Genomic DNA, 19272 nt, shown 5'->3' on the forward strand with positions numbered 1-19272 from the left:
TTTCTCTTCAATCAATCAAAATATATCTATTTTATAGTCTCTGTGATTGCTTTATTATTTTCAGTTCTTGGGAGGCATATTTCTCTGTGTAGTATGTCTCCCGACTCCCCTCTCACGGGGATAAGCGTCCTCCCATGGCTTGTCATTCTTTATATTTTATTTTTCTACTATGAGTTCATCTTTAGTGGAGGCAGTTTGGTTTTTTGGGGAATAATGTGTCTTGGATTTTGAAAATACCTCTCTGGGGTGGTTTTTCACTTACTTGTCAGAACATGAGGATTGTCAGTAGTGTTACACAGGTTTTGTACATTAGCGTCTATACTTGCGGTTTGTCTATCATACCTGTAGCATGAATGTGGACCCCAGACCCACATAGGATAAAGGTCCAGGGTTTCTCTGCCTCTTTTTGAAAGCTGTACACCCTGGTTTTTCTTACTAATTGATATCTTTCACTTAGATACACACACACACACACACACACACACACTTACAGACATGTGTACGTACATGCTGTAATTAGACCCTTTAATTAAGAACAAGATTAAGATATAGTGACTGTCTATTATGAAAAGTGAAGGTATACTTTTAAATTTTTTTAATTTTTCAATTACAGTTGACATTAGTTTCAGATGTACAGCATAATGATAAGAATGTACATAAATTATGAAGTGATCACATCCGTAAGTCTAGTACCCATTTGACATCATAGGTATTACAGTATTACTAACTATATTCCCTGTGCTTTACTTTACATCCCCATGACTGGTTTTTAACGGGCAATTTGCATATCTTCATCCTTCTTCCCTTTTCACTCATCGCCCCCATCCCCTCCCCTCTGGCCACCAGAGTTTGATGTACTTTTATATTTAGTGATGCATCAGCCACCCACTTCCTGGCTTTTGCAGGTAAAATTTCATAGGTTAGCCAAGAATTTTTATATTAGTTTTTCTATAGTTTCTCTATAAGAATTATTTTATAGTTTATTCTGTTTTTATTGATATTTGCTTTGATTTTTATACTCATATCTATGTTAAATTGATTTTAGGGTTTAACAAATCAGTTCTCTCATACAATGATTACCTCCAATCTTGTGGAGTTTTGGTTTTTTCTGTTTCTCCACCTCTCCAAACCTCTGGAAAAGAATCAGAGCCAGCCTCGATCTTTGTGTGTCAGAGAATGTCTTTCTGTAGCCCCACTAAGGAAAACCAACTTATATGAGTGGATCTTTTGGGGATCATTTTCCTCTCAAAAATTGTGTTCCATTGCCCTCTGGCATTTAAATTTGGGCAACAGAATATATGGTTAGCCTTGTTTCTTTTATAGATAATCATTTTTCTAGCCTAGTTGCTTATCTGAGTGTTTCAGCATCAATAATATTTAAATAATTATATCATGAGATCTGTTCTATTTTTAAGTTGTACATGGGGAACTCTTTATTGAAGACTTAGGTTTTTATTCTGCCAAAGAGCTGTTTTTACATTGTACTTCTTATTATTTCTTCTGTTCCATTTATTCAGTTCTCTTCTTTAGTAACACCAATTATCTGGCTTTTATGTCTGTTTTCTTTTCTCTGAGGCTGTCTTTTGGTGCCTTTGCACATGAACACACATGAGCAGATGATAGATACGGAGGAAATAGAAGTCTCATTGTTATACCCTTGCTTTTTTCATTATGAGGTTCTCAAACTAATTCTCTATGAGTTTCTGCCTGTTGCTTATTCTCACTACAGATTCCAACATCCATTTTAACTCGGCTGTCACATCTTGGTTTCCTCACCATCTTCCCTTGCCTCATTCAGTGAGGGTTTTTCTCATTGCTTCTTAACTTGATCCATATTTTGAAAAACTCTGTTGTCTTGTTATTTAATCTTTCACTACCTTTATTCTTCCATGTTTTCTAAAAACACATTTCTATTTTCTATCCTAGACGTTAAGATGCCAGTAACATAAAAAGAAAATCAAATTTGCCTAAACAACAAGTTAATGTATTATCTCATAGAATCGGAAGTCAAGAGTTAGATCAGTTTCCATAGTTGGTTGAATGAGATGCCCAAGAATGTTGTTAAGGACCCGTGTTCTTTCCAGCTCTGCACTTGGCCATTTCTGTATGCCTTGTCCTCCGCCTTGCCTCATGGATGCAGATGGCTTTAGCTGTTGCAGGCTTTCTACCCACATACAGCAATTCCCAGTGGGAGAGCAGGGGGCCAATGGAATATTCCTCCTAGAAGTAAGGACACCTTTCCTAGAAGCTTCTTGCTAGAGCTCCCCTCCAATCTCATTGAAAACTTTTGAAAACTTGGCAAAGGGGGTAGAAATGCCTGATAGGCTTCAGGAAGTCGGGGATTGCCCCTAGACCTAGAAATAGGGTCATTCCCCCCCCCCCCACCGAGCCACATGAGGGAAATGTGAGCACCCAAGCTAATTCGAGGGCCCTGCCAGCAAAGAAGGAGGTAGCAGATGGTGGCTGGGTGAACAGTCAATGCTGACTGCTTTGTTTCTTTTGACTATTGTAATTTTCTCAGCATCCATGAGTGTCCTTTTCCTTATTTTTTAGTGTGGTGGATTTTTCTAAGACCCACGTTGTTTTCTTTCTGTTTACATAACATTAGAGGAGGAGGAGATATCTCTCCACTACTGGTGTTTGCCTTAAACAGAGCAGGCAGATACTCATTGCTGCCCTCGCTGACTGACTGCATGGAATCCTCTTCCTGTGGCTTGTGCGATTTTCACAACCCCCTTCCTCCGTAGCATGTCTAACACCATCCTCCTATCTGATGTGGGTGCTGCGGAGGGGGGAGTCATGCTCTCTGCACAAAGAGGAGGGTTGATTCTTCACCAGAAGGAGTAAATGAATCCAGAAGTCACTTTCCCTGTGAATTGTTCCCATCACAAATTTTTCCTAATACTGAATCTGCATTCTGGACACAAAGGTCTTTATCCACTGCCCTTGTCTCTGCCACGGCAAAGACCAGTGAAAGGGAGGGAGAGGAAAGAACTTAGCAATAAAGGGGACAGAGCTTGGTCACTAGGGCCTTTGATTCTGAGCCCGGGAAAGGAAATAGGAAAAGAATAAACATTATGTTCTATCCTCCAAGCCACTGTTACATCAAATAACAAAGTATATCAGTGTCAACTGCCAATTATATAATGTCCATTTCAACTTCATAAAATGCGGCACAATGGGGTAGCATTGTACTTGCTATTAGTTTTACCAGTTCAACCCTCCGCACGTGTGCAGACTTGAGGGAAGGTAAATTCATCTGCCCTTGCACTGAGTGAGAGCACAACCCCTAGTGGATGTGAGGTGGGAGGTATGAATTTGGTGTTTCTCAGGGGTCACCAATCTACATACCTATCCTCGTTTAAGTCTAGAATTCAGAAATATAGAACAAATTTTTCTAACAACATGACACCTAAACATAAGCCAACTACTGCATCAGATGCTTCACCAGAGAAATTACAATCTCTTCCAACTCTAGAAGGGGAACTGCCATGCTCAATCAGGTGAAAAATGATGTTATACCCTTTCAGAAATTTTTAAGAAATCCTGGCAAAATGAAGTCTTTATCTTCATGCACATATCAAGTGTGATAATGATATAATTAATGGATATTCCTCTTAAATTCTGATACTAGGTTAGTTGACAGACTTACATTTCAATGCTATTACAAGTTTATTTTATTGAGGCTTTATTGGTATTTGCTGAGGGAGGCTGCTTCCAATGGAGTCCCATTTCATCCTTGCAGCAAACTCCTAATCATCCTCACCATCGTCATCATCATTGTCATCATCAACATCTCTATTGCCAATCACAAATAAAGGTTTTAGGTCCAAAGCAACTTACCTGACGTCCCATAGCTAGAAAGTCATGAAGTTCACATGTGAATCCAAGTTTTGTCTTCAGATTCTGCGCTTGGACCCTGAGCCTGCTGTCACCACGGCCCCCACTGTGTTTGTTCCAGTCACATCTCCATTCTGAGCAAGTGACCAGCCTCCTCCCACCTAAACCTCCTCTCATCTCTCAGGCTCTTCCCTAAGAGTAGGCAGCCTCTACATATTTACCCATCCACTCCTCATGCTCTTCTGCCCTAAAGGGTGCGTGGATTTGAGAGGAATTGTTATAGAGGAAATAAATAATACATACTGCTACCAGAAGCTACAGGAATTGGGTTGGCTAGTTAAGGAATTTTGTGTTGACTCTGTGAAGGCTTTTGCTCAGAACAACTTGATCCAAGCTGTATAAAAAGAACTGTGAAAATGGGCCAGCCGTTAGGAACCCGATGGAATAGTCCCGTCCTGGGGACCTGAACTCGGGCAACAGCAGCAGGAATGGAGTAAAATCGATGACTATGGAGTATCATGGAGGAAAGAAGAGAGGAGCCCTAAAAGACTCCCCAGGTGCCCTCGCCAGTCTGTGAATTCTCATGTGCCCAACAGCACACCTTGTACGACATCAGAATGACTGTTGTTTCTTCACTGCTTACCAGATACCAGGCATTGCATAACATGACCATGCGTTATCTCTTTTGAGTCCTCACGGTGCTCCTTTTCCTTGTATTAGAGGTGAAGAAACTGAGGCTGAGAAATAGTAGTCATTTGGCCAAGGTCACACAAGCTCATAACTGGTTGATTAAGGATACCCGCCCCATTCTGTCCAATTCTGGGACCCAGACTCAGAGCATTTCTCGGGGTGTGGATTGTGTTCCCTCTCATACATGGGCAGGCCTTTTCTTAAACAGTCAGGTAAACATTTCAGTGAGCAGTAAAATGAAACTAGCATATCACACCCATGACTTTGTTTCACTACCATTCATAATGAGATAAAGGAAAAAAATGATTGAAAGTCGATTTAAATCAACACTTTTTAAAAGATTTTATTTACTTTTTTTTTTTTTTAGAGAAAGTGAGGGAGAAAGAGAGGAAGAGAAACATCAGTGTGTGGGTGCTTCTCAAGTGCCCCCTACTGGGGACCTGGCCTGCAACCCAGGCATGTGCCCGGACTGCGAATTGAACAGAGGACCCTTTGATTCGCAGTCCAGTGCTCAATCCACTGAGCCACGCCACTTAAGGCTGAAAGTTGACTTAAAAAAAAAGAAATTGAAGGCATAATTGTGTAGACCTGCACATTTCAATCCACTAGCCACATGTGGCAATTTACACTTAAATTAATTGAAATTAAATTAAAGTAAAAATCTGGTTCCTCCATCCACATTTCGAACGCTCAGTAGCCACATGTGGGTAGTGGCTGCCATAGTGAACAGTGCAGATATAGAACTCTGTCAGCCGTACACAGTCCTTTCGGGCAGTGCTGTGCTAAAGCTGTCTTGCACTAGATCAATGTCTTTTTAGAGTCTGTGCTAGCTCTAAATCAGCTCTCTGTAGAACTTGATCTGGCTCTGGATAAGTCTGTGTACACCTGTGCTGTACAATATGGTAGTCACTAATCACCTGTGGTTAGTCTGAATTGAAATGCTCTATAAATATAAAATACACGTTGGATTTCAAAGCCTTAGTATGAATAAAGAATGTAAAATGCATCGTTAATAATTTTATACTGACTATGTTGAAATAGCATTTTGATGTATTGGGTTAAATAAAATGTATTCTTGAAATTTAATGTTGCCATGAGAAAATTTTCAGGGACGTAGGTGGCCTGCGGTGTATTTCTACCGACCTCTTTGCCCTGTGACGTAACTCCAGAGCACTCGCTTCCCTGGCTCTCTCTTTCTCTAGATCTGTGCTGCCCGATACAGTAACCATAAGCCACATGTGGGTATTTACATTTACATTAATTAAAATGAAACAGTTTAAAATTCAGTTCCTCAGTCCCATCAGTCACCGTCCACATGCTCAGGGGCCACGTGTGGTTAGCGCTACCCTATTGCACAGCACAGATACGGACCTTTTCTATCACTGTGGAAAGGTCAATTGGACAGAGGTGATATATTAGGTTACATATTGTTATGGTCAAACCCACGGACGTGGGGCATGAACGCCTAAAGCATGGGAGGCGTTTCCATGGTGCCTAACTCTGCAGGCCATCATCCTGCCATCCACCTTCCAGACACCGGTCCCTCCCCACCTTCCTTAGACGTGTTTCCCCGCACCTTATCTCTCCTTCCCTCCTGCGAGGGCTGTGGCCTGCTTATCTCCCTCTGAACACACTTCCCTCCACCCTCCGGTATATACACGGTATCTAACACCGTGCTTTGTACAATGTAGGTATTCAGTAAATATTTGTCCACCAGCTGTAGTGGCAAGTCCTAGCAAGGCGTTTGAAATACGGGGCTGACGCTAGAGGGGGATCCACAGTGGCTGGTAGCCGGGGGAAGAAAAAGAGAGACGGTCAGAGCCAGGTTCCTGAGGAAGAAGGAAGAGGACCTGGTAGAAAGAGAGAAAGGAGGACCATGGTGACCAGGGATCTTACTCACGTCACCAAAACCCCTGTGCCCACCCCAGCAGCCCCTCACGGGCAGCGACAAGAGTTATAACAAAGGAATTCCCAGGCTGAGGCAACAGCTGAGAAAAAGTGCAGACGAAACCCAAAATATTATGTGATAAATAAACACGCAAGACCCATAAACAAGAGGTTGAAATGGCACGAAAATTAAGGGTCTGGTGGGGAGAAAAATGAAAAACGTTGTCTCCCTGGGCCAGCTGGTTTGAGTTACATTTTATGAGCGGCATGTGAGTTACCAGCACCCTTGTTGAATTAGCAGCAGAATCACACATTAGTTTTAAGGCTCCCTCTCGCATAGGAACATCATAACGCTTTTTAATTGGGGCTGATAAAAACGTAGCATTACTTGTAGGTTCCTGAGAGAAGTGAGATGTGAAATTGGGTTTTCATTAAACCTAATGATGGAAAATTAAGTATAGTGCGTATGGTGAAATGGGGTGTGATAAAAGGCATCACTTCTGCATTATCAGAGGTTAATAAGGGAATAGGTGAGGTGAGATATGTCAGAAAAAAAGAGTCCAACTAGTTGAATTAATAAACCTTGAAAATCCCTTGGTTCCGAGTCTTCACAGCATCATTAGCACCAGCATTGACATTATTACAAATGTTACAGCAATACACGTCGCTTGGTTCCAAACGCATTTATTTTCCATTCCAGTGTTGGTTTTGCTGACACCGAGTTTACAGTCTGTCTAGCCATGTGTTTAGGGAAAATATCCATATTGGTAGCTCTTTGGTTGTGGAAACACTTGGCGTCTCACACAAATTGCCAGGTGCCCATTCCTAAGAGGCCTGTTTCTGCCAGACAGCTGGTCTCCCAGGCAGCCCATGCCTCAAGTCCTTGGGGAGACCATGGATCTTTGAAGACATCTGTCCCCATAGGTGATGGTGGCTTAGGTGGGAGACACTCACAGGGCTCTAGCTCCTCCTCTCCTGGAAGTCGTGCAGTGCAGAATCTAGAGGAGCGAACTCAAGTGCCCCTTTCTCCTCCACCCCTGACCCCACCGCACCCTCCATCACAGCAGTGACATTCACAGGAAGGACATCTCATGTCCATGGCAGCTGACAGAACAGCATGACACCTACAAGAAATAGGGAGTCTTTGAAGAAAGGGATTCTTCTTAAACCCTGCGATAGCTTCCCACTGGCTTGAAGACGCAGACTCACGGCCTTCCTAGACCAACCTCACACCATCTGTTACAGTCCTGCCCCCATCACATTTTTGCCGGCTCCTCAATCCCTGTGAACGTCCTTGTTTTCACCTAAAAGCACTTGGCCTTTCCAGCAGCTCCTCTTCTTGTCCGTTTTCCTACTAGACCACCAGGCTTGAGGGTGGAGTCTGCGTTGCTCTGTGCACCGCCAGTGCCTTCCAGAGTCCCTGGCACAGAGTGGGTTTTCGGTAAAGCTAACTCCTGACCACAGGGGTGCGACGGAGAAGGGAAACAGCCCCCACATTTGCCAAGGGCTATGTTTAAGCCATGCCGGTGACGACAATGTGTCCCCTATTACCGAAAATCCCAGGAGACAACGTAACCAGTGTTTTTATGGGCAGTCAGGAAGGTTGCGTCTCAACAGGGTCCTTCTTCCTAGTGCATAAAGCTCAGAACTCTAGATCTTTCTGTTGGCAGTTCTTTCCCTCCTGGGGACAGTGTTTCTCATGCTGTCACACAGGAGGGATGTTCACCTTCACATACAGCATCCACGTCTGATGCATTGTTGTGACTGAGAGACAATCAAGCTGAAGGAGATGTGGATTTTGAAAAGACAGGTTGCAGAAAATCAGGAATACATGGTTAAGCCTCCCAGGGGATGGGTGTGGCATAGGCCTAGAGGGGTCCTATAGGGGTGCCTGGCTGTGCCTGAATACATCTGGGTGAGACACATCAAATCTAACGTTCTCATTTCACACATGCCGCAGACAGAAGGTCCAGGGCAAGCATTATCCACATCTTTGGGAGGACGTTGGGCAGACCAACCCCAGAGGTTCTGGGGAAGACACCCCGGCCCTTAAAGACCAGCAGGGAAAGCCTAGCAGGGAGCGGATGGGACAAGGAAGAGGTTTTACTGGTTCAGGGGAAAAAGAGGAACTCAAATCCAACCTCAGCAGGTACTAGTTTCCAGGGTGGCCAAACTAAGAGGGCACAGTTAAAGCAACTCAGTAGTATAAAGCTTAGTATCAGGGGGAACATTGCTTTTGCATCCGGGAGGGATGTTATGAAAGAGATGAGGCGTAGGACCCAGGCCTGGGAGAAGTAACTGGCAGAACTGCAGGAGGAAGTTCAGGCTCCCCTACCTGCAAGGTGGGCTCAGTAAAGCTCCTGGATCAAGAGTGTTAAGTGGCGGGGAAGCTGGACAATGGGCAGAAGGTGGTCGCTGCTGTGGAGCCCCTAGCTGGAGAGAGCAACTGAGAGGTCAGGGTCCCTGCTATTGCTGGGACCTCAGTTCCTTCCGTCCAGCGTACAACCCAACAGGAACAGAGTAGTGCAGACACCGGGTTGCAGGGATGCAAGCAATTGGACCAGAAGCACACACACATCTACATGGCCCTGACCTCCAGGACCCTGAGGCTCTCCTCCTCTGCAGGCAGGCACCCAATTCTTCCAGGCACCCTACTTCCTAAACAGGAGAGCGCCCCCCACATCTAGCCTGTCTGGCTTCTCAGTGGTTCTGCTAATGGCGGCATTAGCCCAGACCACCCTGATGAGCCTCAAGGGAGGACTGAGATAGGGAGAGGGCGACAGCCAACCTGGACTTAGTCTTTGCTCCGTCCGTAGACACCCTCGCAATAGAGCTAAGCGAGGGTTATGTGTTCATGGACTTGTTTGTTGTTTCAGTGTTTAAATCTCCCACCACAGCCAGGCCAAGGAAGCGGCGTGTGTCTCTTCTTTCTGTGGCTTCCTTGGCAGTTGAATCCTGAGTTAGTGCCCTCTGCCCTGCTCAGGCCAAGCTGGGGAAGGCACGGGGGACAGAGGACAAACTCCCTTAGGTGATGGTCTGTTCTGCCTCCTTCTCTGTGAAGCAGATGGCAGCCGCGGAGAGCTGGCCCAGCCCACCCTCACGATCCAGACTCACCCCTACCGGGCCTGCGACCCGATGGAGATGAGCTATCCCCGGGACCAGTTCCAGCCCGCCATCCGGGTGGCCGACCTGCTGCAGCACATCACGCAGATGAAGAGAGGCCAGGGCTACGGCTTCAAGGAGGAATATGAGGTAAGGGACCAGCCTCCATAGAAACTTCCTGATGGGGGCAGGGGCTTCTGGGTGCTAAAGCTTTACTACTCAAAGTACAGTCCCCGGACCAGCAGCGTCAGCGTCACCTGTTGAAAATGCACCAGCCTCCAGCCCCACCCAGACCTACTGAATCAGTTACCCACATTGTAACCAGACTGAGGTGACTTGTATACCCTTTAAATTTGAGAAGCAGCATCTAAAAGATTCTGATACTTCCTTCTCCCTCTCCCTGCTTCCCTGCTGTCTCTCTCCCTTTCATCACTCCACTATCACTGAAGTTTCCACACTGTGGAGTCACAGCCTCCCTCCGCAGGAAGCTAGAATGGCTGAAGCCACCACCCCACAGGTTGTAGGAAAGCCAGCAAATCTCACCGGCCAGGGCTTCTGGGCAGCTTGCTTGCTCCTGGTCCCTCTTGCCTCATTACTGTATATCTGTTGTGTTCTCAGTCCCCTACAAATCAATACCACATCTCCAGTGACTGCTGTCCCCTCTCTCTGCACTGTCTCCCCACCTCTGCATTGGATGCCCCTTTCTTTATCCACACAGTATCTCTAACCCAAAGGATTTGTGAATAGCAGTTGCTCATGAGGCTTGTGGGATAATGGGAGGGAGGCTCGCAGCGCAGCGCAGTCCGAGCCTGAGTACAAGCGGCCCTCGCACGTCTCCATGCCCGCTGCCCTTCCCCGAGGTTCTTTTCAGTGTCCTCAAAACTTTTTAGTGTCCTTTTTTTTTTTTTTCCTTTATCCAGCAGCCAGGAAAAGGCCTCCCACACTCCCTTTCCCAGGCATAATAAATTCGCTTTCTTTGTTTCAAACCTTGCCTGATAGGGTCACCTTTTGCAAACGAAAAGTGAAATAAAATTGAAGGGAAAACTCATTAAGACATTTCCATGAACTAAAGAGCACCTTGCTTCCCTGCCACCCTCGCCTGCTGCTCGGAGTCCAGCTGCAGCCAGCTTTGAAAATGTTCTTTTATTCACTTTCCCTTTCCTCTCTCCCTCTCCTCCTTCCTTCCTAAAATATTTTTGGAGCATCTACTGTGTGCCAGGCTCTGAGTTTTATGAACTAGTTTTTTGGTGTCTTTTTTCCCCCCACACACGGCATGTGCCCCAAATATGCTAGATGCAGCTTCGTTGTGTGCAGTGCAAAGGCCTGGACTCAGACCCTACCCATCTGGGAGTCTCGATAATGCAGACTAAGTTCATCTCTCACACTATATTTGGAGGAGAAGCCTACGAAGCAATGATTTCAGAAGCTCTGTGAGGCCGTGAAATTGTACTACACTCGGCGTCCTGACAGCTGGGCTGCAAGACAGCGAACTGTGTGGTCTGAGCGTATCATTTTGTTACCTGAGTTTTAAAATTCTGTTTTCCATTGAATGGATAGTTTGGATAAGGTGATTTCTAAGGGCCTGTCTGGTCTTAAAACTTTATGAGGGTGTAAAACACGGTGGCAAGGGGCGTGTTTGACACATTTATGAGAGCAAAAGCGTTTATGTCAATGGATGTGAGTAATTACTTGCTCAGGAGAACCAGCAGTTAATTTCGAATAATGGTCTAAGTAAAAATAGCATTTTCATATGCTCAATCTACAGAGTTTTTGGAGGATGCTAGGAAAAGAGTTGAAGGAGAAGGTCTCGTTGCATCCCATGCCTGGGCCTTATTTCCTAGGGAGTCGGCTGAATGGTCCCAACCCTTGGAGTGTGGGAGATGGGGTGCGTGTGTGTGTGTGTGTGTGTGTGTGTCTGTGCGCGCGCGCTTAGCCCACCCACACAGATCTGTTTGTTGAGTGAATGTCAGGAGAGGGTATGTTGTTTGTAATATTCAATATCATGATGGTTTAACATGTCAGTCATGATACTTAGTCTGCTTTAAAGTTTCAAATAGCATTAAGGGAGACATGTGACTTATCAAAAAGGGTGACAAGTAGTCAAAGCCTGAGAAATACTGTTCTAAGAACTTGCAATCTAAAATTTGAAAACAAAAACACAAATACATTTGACTACTCTGGTGCATTTCCTTCCAGACTGATATCTCTTAAAAGTATCCATCCCTGTGTGGTTGATTAAAAAAATAAATAAATAAAAGTACCTTTTTGCATTCTCCAAACTTTTTTTTCCTAATACACAACAGAAAATATATTTCTCATAGTACTAGAGGCAGGGAGTTCCAAGGTCAAGGTGTCAGCAGATTCAGTGTCTGGTGAGAACCCCCTTTCCGGTTCATAGATGCCATAGGTCACTTACATAAAGGGCACTCTTCCCATTCATGAGGGCCCCACCCTCATGACCTATGCACCTTCCAAGGGCCCTACCAGCTAATACCATCAACATGAGGAATTAAGTTTCAACATACTAATTTTAGGGGGACGCAATCATATAGACAAATATTCGTACTATAGTACTCTTCCATAACCACAATTCAGTGATAAAGGTGAAGAAATTTAACATCGATGCAATGTTTGTTTGCTTTTCCCAAACTTTCTGGCGTGGAAATGAACTGCTTTTATAATGAGAAAGAAAACAATACGTGTTGTTTCATCATTTGGGAATATCACTAACTAGACTAGCCTTGACCTCAATTAGTTCAAATGATATTAATCAGTTAGCTGGAATGCTTAATTTCTAGTTACCAGCATTTTCTGATTAATGGGGGGTTAATTGGAAAGCATTACTCAAGGGGAGTCTTTCCACAATGGGCTCAGTTTCCTAGATCGTAGCGGGGCGTTGCTCCTGTGATGTCTGGAGCCCCCATTCTGAGCACAGAGACTGCCTGTCCTATCAGGCAGGGCACCTCTGGGGCAGGGTCTCCAGCCGTACTTCCAAACCAGCACACCGTGCGCTCTGTCTGTGGCCTGTCACTGCCCTACCCTGCTCAGTTTTTATTTTCTTTCATACAAATGAGTGGGTTGGACAAGTTGATATATAACAAGCTGTGTCTTCTAAAATTCAATTCAGCTGTACAGTCACGTACAGATTCATTCATTAAATTTTTACAGAATATTTCCTTCTCCCAAGGACTGTTCTAGATATTTTAGATATGACAGGGAACAAAACAAAGATCCATGCCCTCATGAAGCTTGTGTTCTATCAGGGGAAACAAGAAATAAACAATAGACTTAAAAATAAGTTATTTTACAATCATGTAATGTGATATGTTAGTAAATAATGTCAGTGTGCTAGTGAAAAATACTCTTTGCTGTGTTATAATCTACCCCAAATCTTAGTGACATAAAACAACCAATTTATTGTTCTTGCTGATTCTGAGTCAGGACTGTGGACAGGGCACAGCAGGAAGAGCTGGAAATGTTAACAAATGACATTTGTTAAGGGAGAGCTGCTTCATGACGTCTGAAGCCTTGACTTGGAAGGCTCTAAGGCTGAGGGTCGAAAGCCTCTGAATGTGTCTTCGCTCACGTATCTAGTGATGGATGCAAGCTGGCAGCTGGAGTCTCAGCTGGGATTGTCAGCTAGAGCAATGACACACAGCCCCTTCAAGGGCACTGGCTTCCTCAAGGCATGGTGGCCTCAGGAACGTTGGACTTACTACATAGTAGCTCATGGCTCCAAAGGTGAGGATAGAAAGTACATCACCCTATGTGACCTAGACTTGGACATCACAGCATCACTCCTACCACATGCTGTTGGTTATAAGCCAGTAATAACCACCTGTGTTCCGGGGAAGGGGAATTAGTCTTCCTCTTGATGGAGAGTGGAATCATTGCAAGATTCTAAGAGAGAGTGCAGGACTGGAGGTGTTGGAAAATACAATCTTTGGATGATGCAGTCTTATACAAGTATGTAGTGGGGGGCGGGGGGGAAGAGTACAGCAAGGAAGGGAGATGGTATATTCCAGGGGCATAGGGTGAAGGAGCAGCCTGCAATATCAAATAGGGGAGAAGCGTAGTTCTTAACTAGAAGATGACTTTAGAGCAGAGACCTGATGGAATATGTTTGATGGAAGAGAGTTCCAGATCAAGGCCAAGGTTGTCATGAGTAAATGAACAAAGAGTGAAACTAATAGAAGATGCTGTTGGAGAAATAAAGGGGAGCTGATGATAAAGAGGAGCCATCTAACCCATTATAAGGACTTTGGCTTTTACTCTGAATGAAATGGGCAGCCACTATAGAGTTTTGAGAAGACAGCTGATAATTATCTGACATTGGTTTGAAAGACTCATTTAGCTACTATGTTGAGAATAGATATAGGGAGACAAGAATAAAAGCAGGAGCACCAGCTGAGAGGCTACAGCCAAAACCCAGGTGAGATACAGCAGTGACACAAGCCAGGGTGTGACAGTGGAGGTGGTGAGAAGTGGTTGGATTCTAAATATATTTCCAACCTAGAGCCATTGCAATTTTCTAACACATTACATGCGGCATGTGAGAGGGAGAGGGGAATCAAGGGTGACTCTAAGGTTATTGTTACCTGAGCCCCTGGAAAGACGGAGTTTCCACCGATGGAGATGGGGAAGCTGCTGGTCGAGAAGACATGTGGGCAGTGGAGCAATTGTTAGTTTCATTTTGAACTGAGTTTAATCTACTAGGCATCTTCACAGAGGTAGAAAGTAAATATTTGGGCCTGTGAGTCTGGAATTTGGGAAAGAAGCCTGGGATGGGGAGAAAACTTCAGGGGTTTTTGACATAGAGGTTATAGTAAAGCCACAAGGCTGTTCAAGGCCACCAAGCAAGTGAGCAGAGAAAAAGGCAGGGACCAAGGGCTGAACTTTGAGGAATTTCAGCTTTCAGATGTCTGAGCACTTTCCATAGACCAGACATTGTACTAGGTGCTACGAACTGCAGAGGTGAGATAGAGCCCTTGCATTCTGAGGACCTGAGAGCCTGTTTTTACAGACAGGCCTATAAACTGATCATTTCTACATCTTGGCAGAATGTCACAATGGAAGTATGCCCTTGGGGGTGGGACGCCTTAAGCCTAGCCTGATGGTCAATGGCCATCGGCTTTCTGGGAGACAAAAAGCTGAAACCAAAGCTGGAGAAGGAGGAATAACTAAGTGAGAGCAGGGGAGGGACTAGAACAAACAAGCTATGGCATGGAGGTGTGCACAGCAGGTTGAGTTATTAGAACTGGAAGCAGCTTGATGCATATAATCTATGGGAGGAAACACGGAGGGAGATGGGGTGGAAGTTGTCAGGAGGGGTAGGCATGGGGTAGGGGCAAGGGGATATTTGTCAGGCCAAGGAGTTTGGATTTTATTCCAGGGACCATGGGGAGATGTTGAAGGGAGCAGCACTTTTAAGCTGGATTTGCATTTTGGATGTAACTTATCTGGCCTGGATCAGAGCAGGGAGAACAGAGGCAGGTAGGTGGCCGGGACAATAATTCAGGGAAAAGATGGAATTGCTTGAAGTAGGAGACTGGGCCCAGAGCCCAGACAAACCCACACACATTTCTCAAGTAGAGCCATAAAATCAGCTCGTTCGCTTTGGCCTAAAAACCTGAGTCTCTCGATATATATTTCAAGTCCAATGGCTTGAAGTAATGTATGAATCATCCCAAATTGATAGTCAAAATGCCTGGATTCAAGTCCTGTCTCATTAAGTATCTGGGTGACCTTGAGCAGGTCACCCCGCCTCTCTGAGCCTGCATTTACATATTTATGCAATGAGGGCGAGGGTGTTGGACTTCCGTCCATGATATTTTGAGAGTCTATGTAGGAACCAATTGCACAGGCCAGCTAGCTCTCCTCCTACTGATAGTCCCACTGGACCCCACTCTCTGGGACTACCACCCCCGTAGTTATGTCTCAAGTCCTAGCAACCATGAGTGACCAGGGGCCTTGGGTTCCTAAGAACTCAAGGAGGCCTGTGGCAAATTAACTGTACCTGCCCTACAGATTTGAGTCTTGGAGGTATTCAGTCTTGGCTGCCTATTCAGATTACCTGAGGAAATTTTAAAAACACCAACACCCAGGCTATCTTTCAACCAATTAAATCAGACGTCCTGGGGGTGGGACCCAGAAATCCCTATTTTCTAAGATCTCCAGATGACTATAAAATGCCTTTAGGCAACTTAAAGGTTGAGAGACACTGATCCTGAAAGATCCAGAGTCCCCAGTGCATGCCCTGCTCATGCCCAAGACCCGTCGCTTCGCCAGCTCTACTTGCTGCTGTCATATGTGAAGCCCACAGAGGTAGGCGATGACTGCACAAAGCTACCCTGCCTTTGGCACACAGCCACGTTACAGTCAAGGGGTTTCTGCATGTCGCTGTGGTTTTTCCAGGTTTCCCTCCTCCTCACCTTACTTCCCCAGCCCAAATTCTCCCACCTTCCCCAAAACAAACAAACAAAAAAACCCTACATGCGCAAGCAAATGCGAACAGAACCTGGCTAGAGGGTGAGGTTGTCTGTGAGCCCTGTACCCCCAGCCGCCGTGATGAGAAGAGCAGCGGTTTTGGGGAAGATGAGAGACAACAGGAACAGGTGACTTTGTGATGGAGAGAAGAGGAGGAAGCATGTCAGTGCAGGCAGTCTGTCATCCTAATGAACGGAACACGTCCAGTAGGGTGACCAGAAGGTATCGGGTTATTACAACTCCATTAAGACTATTTAAGCAGCAAGGAACAGCTGTGTGAAGTGTGATGCAGCCTAATCAAGAACAAACATTTGTTCAGTTTCCAGCTCAGGGCAGACATGCCATGTACGGACACACCATGTGCATGGCTTTGCAGGGAGAGGCCAGTGCTGCCGCCTCCCTTAGTCTGCAGCCTCCTGATGGGATGTAACCATAGAGATGGACCCTTCAGGTCACCCCAGGTGCCTCCTTCTCGGCTCAGAGACACCTAAACAGAGACAGAGCAGACCTTCTGCCTCTCCCACAACAGTCACAGAACAGCGCCCCCTGCAGGAGGACCCTGGGAAATTCTTGTCCAGCTTTTCTATCTGCATATGAGAGTGACTCCGGGTAGAGGCATGGGGACTTCACAGCAGATGCCCAAATCATAGGAGGGAAGACGTGGTTGTTCTACAACTCTGGGAACTCTTAATGACCCAAATAGGGACACTTGGACTCCACCTGCTCATTTCACTCCATTCCCCATGGATTAAAATAAGGAGAAAATGGGCCATTTCAGGAAGGTGGCCAAAAGACATCAGAACCCCATGTGGTTTCAGACTTGGAAGCTTTTCTAGCAGAAGGGATCTCATGGTAGAGACTGTTAACTCACTCTGTTCCTTTGGGCTTATTTTTATTTTGCCACTTAATTCTATTTGTAACCCAGCAAACAGTATTTTTCTGAGTCTAATATAGGAACCCTCCCCAACCAAGTGAGTGATTTTCGGGTGGTACCACAGAAAAGTCCCATGGCCAAGAGTCAAGTCCTGGTTCTTGGTCTACACCTACATGCTGGATGGCCTTGGACCTGACTCTTCCACCTCTGGGTCCCCATTTCATCTTCTGTGAAAGGTCTGACTACATAGCATGGATTCCTGAAGCCTGATCGTATGGGCGTCTACTTCATTTGGCCAGAAATATTTATTGAGTACCTACTGCGTACCTTGCACGGTTTGGGGCATTGGAGATAGTTACAAAGCTAAATAAAAATACTCTCCTTTAAAGGAAGTGCTTACCACACCATGTAATTACACAACAGAATCCTGGTTGAAAATGCATTGTAAACATATGAGTAAGGGCAGTCTAGGGTGAACACAGGGGTTGGTAGTGGTGTTTATTTTTGCTTTTTGTCCGTTGTCACTGCCATGATCAATCAGGAGCTTCACAAAAGACGAGACACTGAGTTGAAAAGAGGAGAAGCAGGCTGGGTCCAGGCCGAGCATGTGTGACAGAGGGAAGCACATGTTCAGAGGCTTGGAGACATGCAGGAATTGAGATGTTGCAAGCCAGCTCTTAGAAGGGAAGCCAAGATGCCTGCCTGTGGGAAGAGAAATGAAAATTAAACTAGTTGTGGGGATAAATAGGAACTTTACACATGGTTTTCCTAAACGAAACTAATAAGGTGATATTTATGGCCTTTTGACAGTCTACCTCTTAACTCTAGCTGACTTCAAGGTGAAGGAAGAGCTGTGGAACCAGAGATAGCCACCCAGAGACTCTTGCATGCAGATGGAGACAATGTGTGGAGGGGACCGGAGGTCTGTGGCCTGGAATTGCATGCAGGGCTTCCCCAGATCACAGCCTCAGGGCTGAGAGGAATAGAGGAACCCCAGTGTGAAATAGTAACTGAATTGCAAAGTGCCGGTGAAAGACTTTGTGATTAAGATAGTGCCATTTGAGGTGGAGGTGGGAGGGATGGTATTTCTTTTACAAAGGCACCAGCACAGAAAAACTCCCCCAACTGTGGGCAAGCTATTGAGGCACACCAAGGGTCTGCCTGTACATGTTAGGTGAGTCTTCCTCAGGACTTCGCTGTTTTTATCTACCTTACTGCCCAAGACAGTGCTTCTCAAACTATGATGCGCATCAGAATCAAACTGGAGAATTAGTAAAGAAAATTAAGTCATGAGCTTATTGACCTGGAACAGGACCCAGCCTCTGCATTTTACCAAATTTCCCTAGAAGTTCAGCTCCCTACCAAACTCTGGGATCCACTGGCCTAAAATTTGTCATTTAAAATTTTGCAGTTTTTGGCCCTAGCTAGGTAGTTCAGTCATCCCAATACACCAAAGTTGCAGGTTCGGGCCCAGTCCAGTCACATACAGGAACCACCAATGAAAGCAATAATGCAAAAATAAATGGAACAACAAATCAATCTCTCTCTCTCTCTCTCCTAAAATTAATACATTTTTTAAAAAACATTGTAGATTTTAATGGGGCCTTTTAAAGGGTGCTTAGTGACTACACGCAGACGCACACCCGCCTTGATCAAAGCTCCTGCCTCAGATAAATACCCCCGTCTTGCTGCAATCTGATTTTCTACTAAGCTTCCCCAGCAGAACTCATAAATTACCTTCTATTTAGTGACATGGTGCGCAATAATGTTTGCTCTCCTGATGCCACTCTGAGCAGGTGTCATTACTCATCCTTCGCTGTCTTCTCTGTCCACATTTATAATCCCTAGGACATGTGCTTTTCAGCACGGCAGGAGGCGTTTGTTGAAAGGTTGGCCTCTGCCAGGGCCACGACGAGCTCACACAGCACTTTAAAGGGAAAGAGCAAAAGGTACATCTGTCTCAAGATAATGGACTGTCGTCACCTTCCAGAACACGTTCATAATACATACAGAAATCTATCACATCTACCAGACCGTGGCTCTTGCTAAGATATGGTGCTCCTGTATTGTACACAACCTGCACAGCCATCATTGGTGGTCCTGGCCATCCACCAGCGAGCCATGGACGCCAGTAAACATGGGCATTTGCTAAACCCATGGACCACAGTGAAGACCAGACCTTAGGCTTCCAACAGTCTATGAAACTCTTTCTTGCTCCCTAAATACTATGTCTTACCTGAACTTAGAGTGAGCAACTTGTCCCAGTTTTCCCAGAATGGTACTGGTTTTATTTATTTATTTTAATTAAATTTATCGGTGTGGCATTGGTTTATAAGATTATATAGGTTTCAGGTGTCCAAGACTGTAATACATCATCTGTATATTGCATTGCG

The 19272-nt window shown here is 45.2% G+C and overlaps 1 protein-coding gene across 1 annotated transcript in view; it reads left to right on the top strand.

Annotated features, from left to right (window-relative positions):
* Window positions 1-19272, top strand: part of PTPRT (protein tyrosine phosphatase receptor type T) — a 668669-nt gene that overhangs the window by 586087 nt on the left and 63310 nt on the right. Inside the window, exon 18 of the mRNA XM_054574063.1 lies at window positions 9479-9669. Coding sequence (XP_054430038.1) covers window positions 9479-9669 — 191 coding nt within the window. The remainder of the gene's footprint in view (window positions 1-9478; window positions 9670-19272) is intronic.

Source organism: Pteronotus mesoamericanus, unplaced genomic scaffold (genome assembly GCF_021234165.1).
Source record: "Pteronotus mesoamericanus isolate MK-2021 breed Mesoamerican mustached bat unplaced genomic scaffold, CSHL_Meso_final contig_25, whole genome shotgun sequence".
Classification (NCBI taxonomy): Eukaryota; Metazoa; Chordata; class Mammalia; order Chiroptera; family Mormoopidae; genus Pteronotus; species Pteronotus mesoamericanus.